Below are 18,062 nucleotides of genomic sequence, written 5' to 3' on the forward strand. Positions count from 1 at the left end.
ATACTTCTTTGTGTTTGTTTTACACCCACCACCTATTAATTTCATTGGGTGAACCTGGGTTCTTCTGTTACATGAAGGGGTAAAACAACAATTCCTAATTTACTTTCTCCACATCATTAATGACTGTGCAGAGTCCATCATCCTCCCCCTGGTTATCTCTTTTCTAAATTGAAGAGTCCAAGTCTTTTGAATCTCCTCATACAGAAGTTGTTCCGTCCCCCTAATCATTTCTGTTGCTCTTCTCGGTACCTTTTCCAATTCTAATACATCCTTTTTGAGATGGAGTGACCAGACCTGCACGCAGTATTGCAACTGTGAGATTGCCTGCATTTCCAAGAGAGCAATTTGTGGTTTTTACACCAGAGGGGGTTGTAAGGGCCACACGACGACGCAGAAACCTTGCACAAGTCAGCTGTCTTAGCATATTCAGCCTGGGGTTCAGACAAGGACTCTTTCAAATACCACAAACAATTGGAGAGACTCAGCAGCAGAATGCACAGCACGAATCAAAGATTAACTTCCACTGTGAGTCTTCCACGAGCTCCCCTTTCACAACAGAGAGCCGTTTCAGTGCAGTCGAGTCAGCTAAGCCCCTGGATCTGGACAGCGATGGGGCACTGCTCTTAGCTCTGGGTCTCAGGTGTAGACACCATATCTGATCCTCCTCTTGGGTAGCGGGACCCTGCAGTCCAGCTGCCTTGACCCTAGAACCAGTGCCTCAGCCCCCAGCTGCTTAGACCTGACTGTGGGAGCTCTGGTTTCAGGGATGACGTGGCAGTAAAGCAAGGAACACCAGCTTAACCAAAGAATCTCTAACCACTAACAGTTTATTCTTAAAAAGCACGAGGGTTACAGATTTACAGAGGGCTCCCGAACACAGCCCCCCAGAGCAATCTCACCACTCCTGTGCGTCCTGGCTTTGGTGTTAGCATCCTTAGGCCAGGCACCTCTTCCTGCCAGCTTGGCCTTGTCTTTTGACTGCAACGGTCACAAGGCCTCTGAGCTCACAGAACCCCCTCCTTAACTAAAGTCTCTCCTCGTGACTGGCCAAGTGGAGAAACTGCAGCTGTCCCAGCCGCCCGTTGAGGTTGCTGTGTAGTGAGTTCTCCTGGCAGCAAACCTACTGTTTCTGTACAGAAGAACCATTTAGAGCTGAGGAGCCTCTAGGAGGTGTCCCACCCCCTAGCAAAGCACGGTGCCCTTGTCAGGACCAGACTGGTTTTTCCAACATGTCTTGGATGGAGCTCACAATACATAAGTGACAGGAAGTTTACAGTCAAAATGCCATTCATAAAACCAAATGGGAGTGTACGATTTGACCCCTACATACCCCCAGTCTGTCACACAGGGAACAGCCACAGCATGGGATTTTTTTCAAATACCATTCAAACAATTAAAGGAATTTTCAGCGGGTGTGAAGTCAAAGTGCCTCTGCAAAAAGAGTCCCATTTTAGCGGATCAATATTGCCACCCCCAGGTCAAACTGGCATTAAATGAGCATAGGCACAAGCCAGCCAGCCGCACGGTTCAGTGTAAAGGTACAGCGCAATCCTACAACACCCAAGGCACAATCCCCATGTGTCCCAAAGCACCCCACTGACACAAAGTGATGTGCTACCAAGTGGTAAAGGGTCACTGCCCAGTGACATGCATTTTGAAGTGTCCTTATTTATGTTACAAACATTTTAGAGCATCAAAACAAAGAATCAAACTTTTCCCTAGTAAGATCCTTTGTTTGCTTTCTGCATGCCTTAGTTTGGAGAAGGCAAACAAACTAGTCAGTTCCACTTTAGTTTCTTGTCAGTGTCATTTTCTATCTTCATGCACTAGTACAATACCACAGTGGAATGATGCAACACAAAGGAAAAAAGCTGATTTACTTTAAAAGCCTTTCTATTGGAACTTCATAAAGTTATGGGAATATCTGTCTTACTTTGTAGGTCTCCGCACCCCATGCTTAAAACCCACAGGAGCTACATGTGACCTGAGGAGTCCTTTACAATTATACCCCAACAGTTAAAAACCCTTAACATTAATTCTTGATCCGGAGGGTAGCAACATTTTTTACTGGGGCTCCTGGTTTTGGCAGCAAAGAGCAATGAGTGCTATGAGAGGATACAAAATAAATTAAGTGAGCTCTGCATTGGATTTTAAAATGAGACATTCAGCAGCCTGTGCCATAGCAAACACTCAATCAGTTGGTATCGTAGTCAGCTCTCCACAGTAAAGCCACTGGCAAGCAGGGTTTCCTAGGAAAGAATGCTGCAGAATTAGATCAGAGTGAGGGTGGGCTACTTAGACAGTGGTTATGAAAACAGAAGAGTGTCTTTGGATAGATGAAGCCACAATGTGACGTGCACAACTACCTGCATTTGGTCCTCACTTTAGCCCAATATGCAGGAAATTCTGTGGTTATGTGAACATGTTAGCAGTCAAGTGGAAATGAATGATCTGCTAAGCCTGAAATATAAGAACCAACAACAGCCATTTGCATTGTACTAGCACCTTCCATCTGAAGTTCTCAGAGTTTTACAGACATTAATGCATTAATTTGCTGCCCCCTGAATGGTAGGTCAGTACTGTTCCAATTTTAGCGAGAGAGCCATATAGTGGTTAAATGACTTGCCAAAAGTCATACAGAAAGCCTGGAAGAGATCTGCTGATCCCCAATCCCATGTTCGAACCACATGACTATTCTCCCTGAAGCATCAGTGCGGATCTAGGTTCTCTTTTGATGACTGAGGCATGCATACAACCATTCTGCTGCGCATGACAGTCCGGGGATGCCAGTGTGCTGATGTTTGTTATAAAGATGACGTTCTGCACCACCACTTTAGAACAAGGCAGTAGACTGACGGACTTTCATGGGTTTAAGGCCATTTGCTTCTTACATTTCCAGGAAAGGGAAGTGAAATTCATTCAAGTCCCCATTCCCAACAGGTGTGAAACAAGTAGATGATGTTGTCCCTTGCTAGCAGCGTGAACATCTGGCTTTTTGACACCTGGCCACAACACACTGACGTGACCAAAAACACAAAGTAAAACTCCTCAGACTAATTGTTCATGATACAGAAAAAGGACGTACCCTTTTCCTTTCACCGTGATGTGACTGTATACACACGCTGTTTACACAAGGAACCAAGTACAAATCTGCAGTTAAATGCACTTTGAAAACCATTTTTGCATGAACCACTTTGTCTAAGTTTATGTCCAACTGAAAGACTGGCTGTGCTGAGCTGCAAGCAGCCATTTTTATTTTATTTTTTCTCTTAAGAGGCATCTTGCTACCTGAGTTGGCAGCAGAACTCAATACCAAAACGTGACATTTCCCTCCGCAAACACTCTCCAGGAAGCAGACCTTGCATGCCAGAAATAAACCCCAAGTCAATTTCTTGGCTGATTTTTAAACTTATGAAAAATAGGAGTATACAATTCAATAGCATTGTAGTGAGCCTTCTGGCACAATCAGAATTCAATTCAAGCATAAGAGACTTGTGTTTTTCTTTTTAAAGAACATTACACACATTATATGCAGGGACTAAGTCTTTCTTTAAACTCTGTAAATCATCATGTAGAATTATGATGCGCTACAAATGCCTATTAATGCAAAGCAACAGGATTGATGTGATTTCAGAACAAAATGGTTCAGTTCTGGGAAATGATAGATCAAGCTCAAGGGGCACCGTGGTATGTTACAGTTTTTAGAAGTAGGTCATGTCACCAATACACACCTCATATGCTGCATGAATGAATGAGACCGAACATTGGAAAAGAAGCAATGATTTTGTGGAGGGTGGGAGAAGTCACATCCCTCCCTCACTCCATGGACATGCTGTCATATGAACCGACAACAGGGACAGTGTTGTTGTCATACAAGAATTCATTTCAGAGCAGATAACCTCTGTTACTGGACTACAGCACCCTTCTAAGAGGAAAAAATGAGGAGGTAGGTTAGAGGCATGCATTCCTGAAATGATGTTTGGAGTTACTGTACCTGTGCCACACCTGTGACAGTTAAAGCTACCCCCTCCGCCGTCTCTACGTCCTCGCACCTGGGCTGTAACGTCATTATCTCTAGGGAAATCCTGCCAAAAAACGTAGAACATTTGCACGTTTCCAGGTAACACACTGTCAGCTTTTCCCCTCTACCTCCTGCCCCAGGCTACCTGCCACACTTCTTACAGGTAATGTAAAGGATGCTGTCCAGTGACTCGGTTCATAATTAGAGAGGTCATTTCAGCCAAGGAAGTAAGATTTTCAAATAACGCTTAGACATTTTCTAAACAGAGAAAGGCCTGGAAGCCAGACTGAACAAGATATTGTGACCCCTTCCCTTTTATTGAGCTCACTAGCAGGTTATAGGCTAACCCCCAAAGGCCCCTCTATCTGAAAGTTTGGATATTATAAATTGCCCAATAAAAAGGCAGCATATGATCTGCTTGGTCAGTGTCACTAGTTTTAAAAGTACAGTATCAGATTGAGAACGCCCAGCCAGATTTCATCTCTCTAACTGGAGTAGCGACACAGATACCACAAGACCTGTGCAGACCCCATAGGCTCAGACATTCATCAAGTAGTACTCTAGGAGAAGAGTCACAAGTACATTTTGAAGACATCCTGGCCTATAGCCATCCTTCCCAGTCTCACTGTCCAGGCCAGGAGTTGATTTTTGAAATAGCTAATGTCCCGGCAATCAGGATATGAAACCCAGGACTGAGCACCGCCCCACTTTGGGTGTGAGAGTCTGGTAATTCTAATCCACATGTAGGTTGTTGCTTCAGGGCAGCTCCAGGCATCCAACCAGTCTCCTATTTCCTCAGGGACCCAAAGCTTATGGAAATGGAGAGCCTGGGCCCTCTAGGGCCACGACTACTCTTCAATATCAGCCAAACAAACAGGAACTTTAAGCTATTGGGTTGTATCAATCTGCTCCTTTTTCCTCTTCATTCCTTGCTAGTTAGGACCAAAGTACATTGGCAGAGCTGTGTGTGTAGGAGGGTGAGGGTCAGGGATTGGAAGAACAGAGGATGCTGCCTGTCTGGAGTTAGACAGAACCACAGAGCTGCGTGCGTGCCCCAGACCCCTATTTAGATACATAGAATACAAGGGACTGGAATTTTGAACCAGTTCTAGGAGAGTAAGTATGACTTGGCTAGCAGCCACGACAAACCAGCTCTGAATCAAATCAAAGAGGCACAGGTCAGAGGGTTTATGTCAGCGAACATCAGTTCACAGGCATGAGATATGAGTAGGCCGCAGTATCCATGAATAGGCCACTTTACCATTCTGTGAAGTCATTCAAATGTACTGCAGTGAGTCTGCGCTCTGCAATCACCCTAATTAAACTGGCATGCAGGCATGGGAGCCGATTACCCAGATCCTGCTGTACAGTGCATACAACTGGGTATCACTGCCACATGAGTTTATAGCGATGACTGTATTTGACAGTTAGTACAGGGCTGGAGTTGTGTTGGGGAACACTTAATTGTCCTAGCTACGCTACGAACTAGAACAAATACGGTAATGAGTCCTCAATTCTGCTGTAGCATACCCGAGCTCTTGGAGCAGACCAAGATTCAGCCCAGCGGAAGGAAACTCCCACTGATAAATTATAAGCACCTACATCGATGCTTTGGGCGCCGTACAAACATCAGTCAAATGTGAAGCAAAATAAGATGGACTCTTTCCCCATACTGTGCTTTTAAAACACAACAACGTTCAAGATGGGCGTTACCGCCATGTGGGAAATAGAAGGACTTGGTTTAATCTCACAGCACAAGTTTGGGAACAAGTCAATGAGCCAGTCACATTAGGAATTTTCCACACACAGGCTTTAAATTGAACAACAAAAACCCTACATCACAATTTGCCCCTCCCATCTCAAATAAGCCTGAACTTGGTTTGGTTTGCGATTATTGGATGCTCTTGTGTTCTCCCATGGCACACGACGAGGACAGTGTCCCCAAAGGAAAGAGGGAATGTCTGCAGCATTATTGAAAGAAGCCATCCTGGCCCTGAATTTGGAATACGTCAGTAGCATCTCTCTACATTACCTACAGAGCTATGGAGTGCACCAGAAGGCAAACACCAGAGAAGGGGGCAAAGAGGAGGGTGTTGAGATCTAGTTGTTGTCCCACTAGAGGAAAAGTTAGTGTTTCTGTTATCCTGCTGCTGCTGTTGCACAAAATGGAAGGGAGAGAAGAAGGTTAGACACAATGTTAGGAAGCTGGTGGGTTATTACCTGTGCAACCCCTGTTACGTACAGTGGGACCCCCTCCGACGTCTCAATATTCTCACAGCGACAGAGGATGGTCATAACCTCCAAAGACAGTCTGAGCAGCGATAAATAAGGGTAGGACAGCAAATACACAAAGCAGTTACCAGAGAATAATAGACACAACGCAAAGGACAGACGGGACTTTCAGGTTTTCATTTTCCCCTATCACTTTCCATGTCTCCCGCTGCCCACTCCTGAGTCCCTAACACAGCTGCGCAGATTTCCATTAGACAAACCCCAGCCTCTCTCTGCCTGGGGGAGTGGGAGTTGCCACTGCCTCGTAGCTTTATTTAGATTGTATAAATGCAGTATGGTTTGATCTGTAATTCTGGCTGTGAACCATGTATTTAGATATTCTGCAAAACAAAAGCTTCCTGCCACCTGGACATTGCTGCTACAGCTGTTTAGGAATTTTCTGTCAGTGCCTTTTTGCAAAATCAATTTTTTTCAGGGAATTTTCAATTTTGCCAAAAAAAAAAAAAAATTAAATTTCCCACTGGGAACATGAAGTGACAGTCCCCACCTGGAAGGCTCTTGTCAGTTTCATTTTCTGCCTGCCAGGCCTGCCGCCAATGTGCTGAAACATTCCATTCCAGGCCTCCATATTTGAAAAGTCAGAATTTCTGTCCACAGAATATTTCCAAGGCTGTTAATTTTTGTCCTGAATCGGACTGAAATGTTTTATGAAACCTCAAAATTTTCTATGGGATGGACATTTTGTTTTCTGACCAGCACTAATTATTACTCCATTTTCCCAGTTCAGAACCACCAGGGATTCCCTCCGACAACTGAGCAATAACTGCAGCTGTTCTGGCTTTACCTTCTGACTGGTCCTCCTGTGGAGATTTTCTAGTTCAAGAGAAGAAACGTCTCATTCCCTCAGGCAAATGTGAATGCAGGAAGCTTCATTACTTACACTGTGCTTAGAGTTACTCAGGAGGTCATCGGCTCTTGGAATAAGAATCAAATCCTCCACTCAGGACCTGGCATGCCTGGTAAGGTGCCTCTGAGCTCTCTAGAATGTGTGTAATTAAAGCTATGTCTACATTGCACAGCTGTAAGGTACGCAGTGTAGCTGCTCTGTTGCCAGGAGAGAGCTCTCCTGCCAACAAAATAAAACCACCCCCAACGAGGGGCGGTAGCTTTGTTGGCGGGAGCACTGTTCATCGGGCAGGGGTGTGTTTTTTTCAAACCCTTGACGGACAAAGATTTCACTGATGAAAGTGCAGTGTTGACATAGCCCAAGCCTATGCACCTCATGTAACGAACAACCTGGTAACCCAGACTTTTTTGAAGTAAAAGATTATATCGTGGCAACACCTAAAGGCCCCATTGTACTAACTAGTGTACAAACATTTACTAAATTACAATCTCTCCCTGCCCTCGAGCCCACCCCACATTTTAACTCTTTAGACAAATCCTCAGGCCCCTTGAATAAGTTCATTCCTTCTGCAAATGATGTGTCAGAGCCTCTCTTTGGGGTTTCCCAAGAAACTCAAAAAGGGAACCATTTAAACACAAAGGACAGGAGCCATCTGTTCAAACAGTAACTCCTCTCAATGCTCACGTGGTATCAGACTTCTGAAGCGGTGTTGGGGAAAAGCCTGACACCACTGAAAACACCCCGTACCAAAAGCATCAGTTCTCCCGTGCTGCACACCAGAGCTGGGCTTTTCTTCACTCTCCCAACTGACCCGAGTGCTACTAGAAAGTCTGTTAAGACGGCAAGCATTAGTGGACAGCCTTCACATGCAGTCGGAGTGCTATAGTGCCCTGGCACTGTAACAACCTAGTGTGGCAGCCACCACAAGAGAGTCCTGTACAGGTGGTGTCAATCATTTGCAAACAGCATCAGATGAGTGCTTGCTGTGCCCACAAGCGACCTGAGCCGGTGGGTTTCCCGAAGCGGACAGCTAAGACAATGTGTCATTTCTGTTACGCTGGAGGTGCACAGTAAGGACAGCAACATGCTAACTACATCGGACAGTGGCAAAACATCGAACGAGAGAACAAGTGAGGAGGCCGGCCAGCCAGCGCAGGTTAACTAGAACCATTTGGCCTTCACTCTTATTGCAAAACCAAAAAGTCTCGTCTTTCTCCTTTTCCCTATTAATTCTTATAAGTGTGAAGGAACCCCACACAGGCCAGTTGGGTGTTACGACTGTTACTTATTGTGACATTCCCACGGACCTGCAGACTGAGCAGTTACATTAGGACAACAGCAGCACTATCACAGCATGTTAGTTCAAAGACTGAAGCAATAATAAACAGCAAGCAAAACGCATGGCTGGGAATGGGGAGAGAAAGGAAATCCCTTGGTTTTAAACAGAAATTTGGGCCCAATCCCAAAGTAACGGTTAGGTTTTGAAACTACGCAGGGCTGCAGACCTTTAGGAAAATAGACTTGAGTAAGAGGAGACGGAAATTGCTCCTCACTCCATCCCTCCCCCGTATGTTCAGTGCCACCGGCAAATCACCAGCACCCTTATCAAAAAGGCTGGCTTGGCAAGGACAGTCAGACACACGGCTCTCCCAACAGAGCTTCTACACTTACTGATAGACAAACCAAACTGGCCCCAAAGGAAAACCAGCCCCCACTACACAGCACCTCTATTACAGCCTCTTAGCAAAGCAGCAGCTGTGTCCCTGTCACTGCATTTCGCCTCCCAGCAAGGGGAATAGCAACTGAAAGTGCTTGAGTTCCCCCAAACTGACTGATTTTAGCAATGTGGAAAGAAAAATAAATTCAGTAACATTAAACATAGACACGGCCCCTCAATTTGGTTTGATTTTGAGGTATCTGGAAAAAATAAAATAAATGTTAAGGGGGAGACACACAATATCTGCCTGAAGAATACTTCAGCTGAAAGTAGACTCTCTCTATCATTCGCCATGGTATCTGGGCATCTCTGCGCAAATAATCTACACAGAGAACGCAGCCAGAGCCAGATTGTCCTGAGACTACCAGGTTATGTGGGTCCTAGTGTTAGGATAGAGATATTCAGGCCTGTCTGTAAAGTCCTGTACTTTAAGAATGTAGGTGTATTCTTATCACTTAGCTAGTTATAGAGGTATAAAAGAAAGAATCAAAATCACTTTCTGTATGTGTAAGGGCCTTCTCGTACTGTGACAGTCTGAGGCCTGGTTCTTAGGCTAAGGCCTTCGGCTAAGCAGCAGAGGCAGCCATAAACTGGGAAATGTACGGTCACATCCTCACATTCCAAACTAGTCACATGGAAATAAGGTGCTATTGGGCTGTTAGGAATACAATCCTGTCCTGATATTCCTATCACCTCCAGAGAAAGGGAAGAGCCTAGAAGATGGAAAAGGAAACTTAGTTTGATAGCATCATGTCTGGCAAGAACTCACTTATCAATAGCTGGGATGTGAAATCCTCATTTCTGTATTGTTCCATCACTGTAGTCTTCACTTCCCTATTGTTTGTCTGTATAATCTCTCTCTGGTTCTGTGATTGTTTCTGTTTGCTGTATAATTTTTGTTGGGTGTAAACCAATTAAGGTGGTGGAATATAATTGGTTAAATAACCGTGTTACAATGTGCCAGGATTGGTTAGTTACATTTCAGTAAAATGATGGGTTAAGCTATAGCTAAGCAGAACTCAAGTTTTACTATCTAGTCTGCAGTCAATCAGGAAGCAAGGGGGGAATGGGAACAGGGGTGGGGGAATTGGAATCATGTTTTGCTAAGGGGGGGAAATGGGGGCAGGGACACAGGCAAGGCTCTGTGGTGTCAGAGCTGGGAAGGGGGACACTGAGGAAGGAAACTGGAATCATGCTTGCTGGAAGTTCACCCCAATAAACATCGAATGATTTGCGCCTTTGGACTTTGGGTATCGTTGCTCTCTGTTCCTGCGAGAAGGACCAGGGAAGTGCGAGGGTGAAGGAACAAGCCCCCTAACACCTATTTTGAATAGGACGACATTACTAGATGGTACATTTGAAACAGCAGGAAATATTTCCTGAAGTATCACAAAGACCAGCTGCAGGATGTTCAGAGGCTGAATCCACAGCTGGATTTAGAGGGCTGTGCAGGTGTTAGCGGCCCTAAAAGGCCATCACTAAATGACTGTAATTAGATCTCATGCTTCAGGACATTCCTCAGGGGCCAAAAAGAATCTTCCGCTCCTTCCCATCGCTCCATCTACTACAACACTGCACAACTGTTTAGAGGCATTGTGTGTGGGGGGGGGGGGTGGAGCTTTCCTTTGAAACACCACGGCTGGAGGCAGGGTACTGGGCTTGACGGGGACCAACGGTTTGATCTTGTTTGGCCAATTCTATGTTCCTAAAGGTACTGCTGGCAGCCTGAAGGTTTACCGACTCAAAAGACACAAGCAAGAGGAGAGAGGTCTCCTTACCTTTGTGTGTCAGAAATGCACCACCAAGCCCAGGCCCAGCCTCCGAACACATACTGCTTTAGATCGGAGCCACAGCAGCCACCTGCAGCACAAGCAGAAAGCACAAGTAGGTTATAGTTACACACCCAGCGCCATTCCCCTGGGCAAGCGACAAATAAAAACTTGCTTCCAAAGAGCTCTCCACTCAACGCTGAGCCCCGGTAGCGCCCCCAAGCTTGCAGAAAATGCATGCGCAATTCCTGGGAAAGCAAAGGCAGAGAGCAGCTCCCGGACAAACAGCAGCTTCTGGAATACTGGCCTTTCTACCTCCAGAGGCTGAAGAACATGGCTGAGGAAATTAATTCTGCTGGTTTTCCCCAATCTTCCTGAAACCACAGTGATGTACTGACACAACAGGCGACCGATGCAATGGTAGAGGCGAGCTAAATGCATGCTAATCCACAGGACAGAGCACATGAAGAACATCTTTCCTGAAGCCCCCCTATATATTGCTCTCCTCACCATTGAGGTTGCTGTACATTCAGTGCTGACCCAACTACCATATTTGCAAGAGTTAGGCTAGGGGTGGGCAAAATATGGCCCGGGGGCCGCATCCAGCCCTTCAGATGTTTTAATCCAGCCCTCTCCCACCGGGGAAAGGGGTCAGGGTTTGGCCCCATTCCACGCAGCTCCTGAAAGCAGCGGCATGCCCCCCTCTGACTCCTACGCAAAGGGGCAGCTAGGGGGCTCCACATACTGCTCCCGCAGCTCCCATTACCCGGGAACCATGGCCAATGGAAGCTGCAGGGGCGGCACCTGCGGATGGGGCAACGCGCAGAGCCGCCTGGCCATGCCTCTGTGTAGGAGGCAGAGGGGGGACATGCCGCTGCTTTCGGGAGCTGCTTGAGGTAAGCGCTGACCGGAGCCTGCACCCCGTCCCACTCCCTGGCTCCTGCACCCTCTCCCACCCTCCAAACCTCTCGGTCCTAGCCCAGATCCCCCTCCTACACCCCCAACCCCACCCCCAGCCGGAGCCCTCACCCCCCCCAACCCCTTGCCTGGAGCCCCCTCCTGGACCCTGAACTCCTCATTTCTGGCCCCACCCTAAAGCCTGCACCCCCAGCTGGAGCCCTCCCACACACCAACCCCCAATTTCATGAGCATTCATGGCCTGCCATACAATTTCCATACCCAGATGTGGCCCTCGGGCCAAAAAGTTTGCCCACCCCTGAGTTAGACTGTAATGCCTTAGCACTTGTATTACAGCAATGGGTGCTAGAGAAAACCCCTCAGAGGGATTTTCAGGGCAGGTCCTGTAAAAAGCCACATATATTTGCAGTACTAAATAAAAATTAAAAATCCTTTCCAAGATACGGGGGACGAAGAAATCCTGCCAGGGCCTAGAGTGGGTTAGCTGGATACCGTTTCCTGTACAGAACCACAGATAATATTTACAGTAAATATGATGTGAACTCCTTCTCTATGTAGAATCAGGAAGCTAGTGCCCTCTTCCCTCTGCTCAAATCTCTTTTCACAAGGTTATTTTCTGAAGGCAACTTTTCGATATAAATCCTATTAAATGTACTACAAAATGTTTGTTGTTTGCCATATTGAAATCCAACAGGCAGAAGGTGCCTGTGTTTCAAAAGCAGGGTAATTTATTATAACAACCGAGGCTTCTTTTCACAGACACAGACAGTGTTATCTCAAAAGCACCTTATGCTTCAGGCGTCTTCTAAAACAACAGCTTAAAAAAACAAGCTGAAAAGTTGGATTCTTGCAGGGGGAATACCCCAAGCTGTGGACAATACCGTCTGCTTTTAGCTCAGGAATATTAGGACATCCCAGGCTTTGAAGGTACAACACAGACTCAATTGCTTGCAAGTTGCTTAACTTTGTGTTTTTCCCAGTAACTCTTTTTTGCCATGCCCGGGTTTAAGACCTGAAACCAATGAGCTTAAGAGCCACTAGCTTAGATTTTTGTTTTGATCACTACTTGTACATGCATTTTTCTCCCACCTCCAAGACAACAGCTTGCATGACCGCTGGAAGACTATTCCTCCGAATCGGGGGGAAGACTTTAGGCCTGATCTGCACTTAATTAGATCAACCCCAGTTACCTCACTTGGGGCTGTGAAAAATTGTGTATCCTGAGTGCCGCAGTTAGTTTAACCTAACCACCCATGAAAAGGCAGCTAGGTTAATGAAAGAATTCTTCTGTCGACCTAGCTACTGGCTTTGCGAGAGAGGGATTAGAAAAACCCCTGCTATGGAAGTAGGGAGTGTCCATGCTGTGCCGCTGTAGCGAAGACAAGCCCTCAGAGAAGCTGATTGCTAGGACAGCTCCTAAAACAGATTCAAAGCAATGTCATTTAATAGCTCTTGGAGGCTAGGAGACTGGCTTGCTCCGTTAATTAGCCAGACTCTCAGAATGCATACTCTCTGCCGCTTCTTAACCTCATTTTCTGTTACTTGTATAGCAACATGTTCTGGATAGATTCTGCTTCCCAGAACCGTACTTATCACTGGGCAGAAATGGCAGCATGTGTCCCTTCAAACAGATGTTATTTTCTTTCACGGACAATGCAAGGAAATATCCTACTTAGAATCGTCTCCAAAATGAGCAGCAGCACCCTTGCTAGTTCTCACCAGAAAGCACAGAAAGTTACATTTGTGCACAGATTTGGTGAGGTTTATAAAATCATTCTTAGTGTCCAAAGCAGAAAGAAAATATGAAAAGTTACAATAAAGTTCTTCTAGAAAGCGTCAATCTGAATTTACTAATGGGAGTGAACTGCCAGACTGGTTCTTTAATACAAGTTGTACATCTGGGCACAGTAGAATACCGTGGTGGTAAAAGAATGAGCTGCATGAACTAATTGCTTTAAACACTAATTTCCCATTTACAATCTTGCCATCTGCTTCCCAGGTCCCAAAGATCAAGTGAAAAACCAAAAACAAATCACCGATGTGAAAACTTTGCAAATCTGGAAAACAATCCCCAGCACAATGAGATTTGGCAGCGAAACCTCCTATTTCAGCTAGAACATCCCCTCTTTTCTTCAAGTGTGGGTCTCACAGCTACTTGGCTACAATTTACAGACCTCCACTGTGCCTTTTCCAGCACAATAGAATGCAGCCAGCCAGATTCCCAAGGGAGGGAGGATTCATGCCAGACAGCAGTATTCCAGCTTGGAGCCTGCAGAGGGAAGTGCTCCTGCATTAAAGTCAGAAGTGTTCCCAGAGCCAACAGAAACTAAATGGCCTGTTTCTTATGAGATTAGATGAACCAAATTAGGGTTTATGATTAGTTCCAGGTATACATACAGAAAATGCCTCCAGCAGATCCAAAAAGGTACTTTGCGCTGCTGCTCTAAGAGTCACATACAAGAAACGACAGAAGCCCATCTGGGGAGAGGCCAGAAACACAAAGTTGTGGCTACATTAACATCTGAAACAAGCCTCCCAGCTGTTGACAGACTTAGGCTAGCAAGGCTTGAGCTAGCGAGCTAAAAATAGCACACTCCCAGCTGCAGAGAGACATACCCACTGAGGCCCAAAGGCAGAGGTCCCTTCTGCAGTTTAAACCATTAAACAGATGCGTATTGTCTGCTGTAATCAAACTAGCTTTGATGAGTGAGCGTGACAATGTGAGCCGTCACCACCTACTCTGGCTGCTGCATTTGGGAGCTTAACCGTTACAGATGGTAGCAGGTCATATTGGGAGGGTCTCTGGTGATCACACATCCTCTTCCAGTGACTTCATGGAGACAGGATGGTGACAGGAAGGAGAATCAAAATGAGCTGGGCCCCAGGAGACAGAGGAAAAAGGAGGGACTAGGAACCTCCCCCCCCCCCCGCCCTTCACCTGTATGAAACAACTTCCCTTGCTTTCTTCTTATCCCCCCTCCCCCTTGTGGGAAAAGGGATGCCAAATTTCATTGTTCTGTAAGTAGAACAAATGGTGAAAGTCACATAACCCAATCTGTTTATTGTTCAAACATACTGGGCTTGTTAACCAAAATAAACTGAGCCATGCTGGGAAATGTCAAAAAAACACTAACAACCGAGTGCAGAAAACTAGGGAGCTGGTTAGTAATTAAAAGCAATTATTGATGGGGAGGAGAGAAAATGAAACTGGACAACAGATGCATAAAGAAATTCATGTGCAGTGAAGTCAAGTCTAGGCATAGATCAGTGTCAGAATCTCAGAGTTAAGTTGATACAACTTGTGTGTAGACAAGGCTTAACTAAAATTAATTTAAATGGTATGGGTTAGTTAAACCAGTGCAAACTCCTGTTTGGACACTTATTAATCAAAAACTGGTTATACTAGTGTCATAACTATAAAGGGAAGGGTAACAGCTCTCCTGTGTACAGTATTATAAAATCCCTCCTGGCCAGAGACTCCAAAATCCTTTTACCTGTAAAGGGTTAAGAAGCTCAGGTAACCTGGCTGACACCTGACCCAAAAGACCACTAAGGGGACAAGATACTTTCAAATCCTGGGAGGGGGGAGACTTTTGTTTGTGCTCTTTGTTTGGGAAGTCGTTTGCTCTTGGGACTGAGAGGGACCAGACATCAATCCAGGTTCTCCAAATCTTTCTGAACAAGTCTCTCTATTTCAAACTTGTAAGTAAACAGCCAGGCAAGGCGTGTTAGTTTCTTTTTTTCTCAACTTGTAAATGTACCTTTTACTAGAGTGTTTTTCTCTGTTTGCTGTACTTTGAACCTAAGGCTAGAGGGGGGTCCTCTGAGCTCTTTAAGTTTGATTACCCTGTAAAGTTATTTTCCATCCTGATTTTACAGAGATGATTTTTACCTTTTTCTTTAATGAAAAGCCTTCTTTTTAAGAACCTGATTGATTTTTCCTTGTTTTTAGATCCAAGGGGGTTGGATCTTGATCCACCAGGGGGATGGTTAATTTCTCCTTGTTTTAAGATCCAAGGGGTTTGGATCTGTATTCACCAGGGAATTGGTGAAGAGTCTCTCAAGGCTTCCCAGGGAAGGGAATTAGCTTTGGGAATGGTGGCAGCAGACCAGATCTAAGCTGGTAGTTAAAGCTTAGAAGTTTTCATGAAGGCCCCCACATTTGTACCCTAAATTCAGAGTGGGGAAGCAGCCTTGACAACTAGTTTAGCTAGCACCAGTAACAAGCTAAACTGATGACAGTTTTAAACTAATCTAGACAGCGTCCACACAGCATTTGCACTGGGTTAACTAAATTGAGTTCAAAACACACCTTTGAATGAACTGGTGCAACTCTGTGTATAGATCAGAAAAATCCAATGTATGGCTTGAATTTTACAAGCCATAACAAAGATGTGCAACATTACACCATGAAAATCTCACACTAAATTCTTCCTGGAAACTAAAAGGAAAAGCCCTAAGGCAATGTTAAGCAAACCACACATGCAGAGAAGCTATTCCAACTCTTTTGGAGACTTAACAAGCACTTGACAAAGGAAACATTGGATTCCATCTGTTGCAAAAGGCTATAGTGCTGCCTCCTGGGAAGGGCAGTGTCTCTGAAGAACACAGATTACCCAGTTCTATGTAATTACTGAACAACAGTATTAAAGATTGGCTCAGGCTTGTGTCACGCTGCAATGCACCTTGACAGGCTGTGAGATTGCGTACTGGACAGTAACAAACAAACAGGTTTCAGGGAAAGAACAGTACTGTATCCAGTCACAGTTCAAGGTTCTTGGCTAATCACATTTATGAAACTAAACCGATTATCATGGTACTCGGATCTTAGGGGAAATGGAAGCCCATTTCCTTTAAAGACCTTTTAAACAGCTAACCTTGCATGAGGTGTGTAAGAACTTCACTCTCAGGAACACATATTCTGAATACAAATGTGGAAATCTGATTCCAAAGGCAAAACAGATAAGGGTAAAACCTCTCCCATGCAGAGAAGACAGCCAGAGCTGCCTGTTCCCCCTTACTGTTATACCATGCCTACAAACTTTTAATCCATCTACAAAGCTAGGGAATTAAACCATTGTTAGTCAGAAGATCATGGGAGTCCATATTAGTTCTGTGACCTGCATATCGTATTTGTTGTTTACAAGTCAAAAAGGTGATTTTTTTCCCCCAGGGAAAATTGGGATGATCCTTCTGTCTCTTACATCAACATATACAAGAAAGGGTCTGTCACCAAACATAGGTGACCATTTTGTTGCTGACTAGAATCCAGATTACTCAAGAGACAAGCAGAGTAAAGACATGTCAGTAAGGTAAGCCGATACATTTGATGTTATTTACGGACTGCAATCACACGTTAAAGATTGCTCATGTAAGATATCTAGTAACAAGAAGGATATGTAGTTTGTGTGTAAGTATTACAGGATCACAATTCATGACTGGCAGAGTGCAGGAGGGCCACGCATAGCTTAAATTCAGGGAAGTGAAATAAGCCAGCCAAATAAACCCGTCAACAGTGCAGTCAGTATTGGCCGTTTACACAATGGGAACTGCAGTCTGATTGTCTAGATAAAGTACTTTTTGCATTTTCCTGAAAAACTTCAATGGCACCAGTGCCCTAGGACAGAAGCCATAGCCTCAGTAATGGCCAGTATGGAGAGTGCCGGACATCCGATTCTGGGACAGATTTCACACGGACGTGCCCCATAGCACACTGCTGTCCTTAGGTTAAACTAGAACCAAACCACAGAAAATCCTGAATAGTTTTTCAAATGCTGAACAGAAGAACTTCAAGTCTGGATTTAAAAGTTCCCAGAAGTAATTTTATAACCAATATGTGGCTTAACAGGAACCCAGAGAAATTACCACAGAGTGGGAGTAAAGCACTAACACTCACCATTGACCTGTGCCCTTGGAATCAGATTTCCAAATAAGGCCATCAAGCAAAGGGTTGTATTGGTCAAACAGAAGTTACAGAGAGCTGACAGCTTGTTGGAGTACTGTATGTCACTATAAAAAGTACTGAAAGAAAACCACACCCCTGAAGTGGCATATGGTGAGATTCCCTCCTCCACAGAGACAAGAATTTATTCTAAAAAAGCTTTTCAATTAAAATATTTCTGAGCCATCTCCCTAGTAAGTGACCTCTTTTAACAGTATTACTAAGGGGACCCTATACAGCAGAACATAAACCTGTTCACAACATGTTCTAATACTGGTTTATCACACACAAAAACTTCTCAACTATGATAATAACTACACACAGCAGGGATGAAAACCAAAACGGACACAAGGTTCTGCATTTACAGACATTTTAACTCTGCCCCTGAGGTTGCTCCATGTCCATGGAATGCTCTGCCCCAGCATGTTAATAACCCACCAGTCACTCAACACCCAGATAAACAAAGGGTTATTAGTACCACAGGCACAACCGTGCAGCCAGGGCACAGACTGAACACCTGTTGCAAAGCACCCAGGAAAGAATGAGGCATCCATAAG

General features: G+C 45.0%; 1 protein-coding gene across 10 annotated transcripts in view; it reads right to left on the reverse strand.

Annotated features, from left to right (window-relative positions):
• Window positions 1–18,062, reverse strand: part of FLOT2 (flotillin 2) — a 30,988-nt gene that overhangs the window by 10,623 nt on the left and 2,303 nt on the right. For 2 of the 10 annotated variants that reach the window (XM_065573167.1, XM_065573165.1), the window contains exons 2-4: window positions 10,656–10,737; window positions 6,242–6,332; window positions 3,995–4,085 (exon numbers count right to left, since the gene is read on the reverse strand). The exons of 2 other annotated variants lie outside the window; for them this stretch is intronic. In XM_065573167.1, the coding sequence (XP_065429239.1) occupies window positions 3,995–4,069 (75 nt within the window). In that variant the 5' untranslated portion in view covers window positions 4,070–4,085; window positions 6,242–6,332; window positions 10,656–10,737. The remainder of the gene's footprint in view (window positions 1–3,994; window positions 4,086–6,241; window positions 6,333–10,655; window positions 10,738–18,062) is intronic. 6 more of the 10 variants (XM_065573162.1, XM_065573164.1, XM_065573163.1 and 3 more) reach the window with 4 other exon arrangements.

Source organism: Chrysemys picta, chromosome 19 (genome assembly GCF_011386835.1).
Source record: "Chrysemys picta bellii isolate R12L10 chromosome 19, ASM1138683v2, whole genome shotgun sequence".
Classification (NCBI taxonomy): Eukaryota; Metazoa; Chordata; order Testudines; family Emydidae; genus Chrysemys; species Chrysemys picta.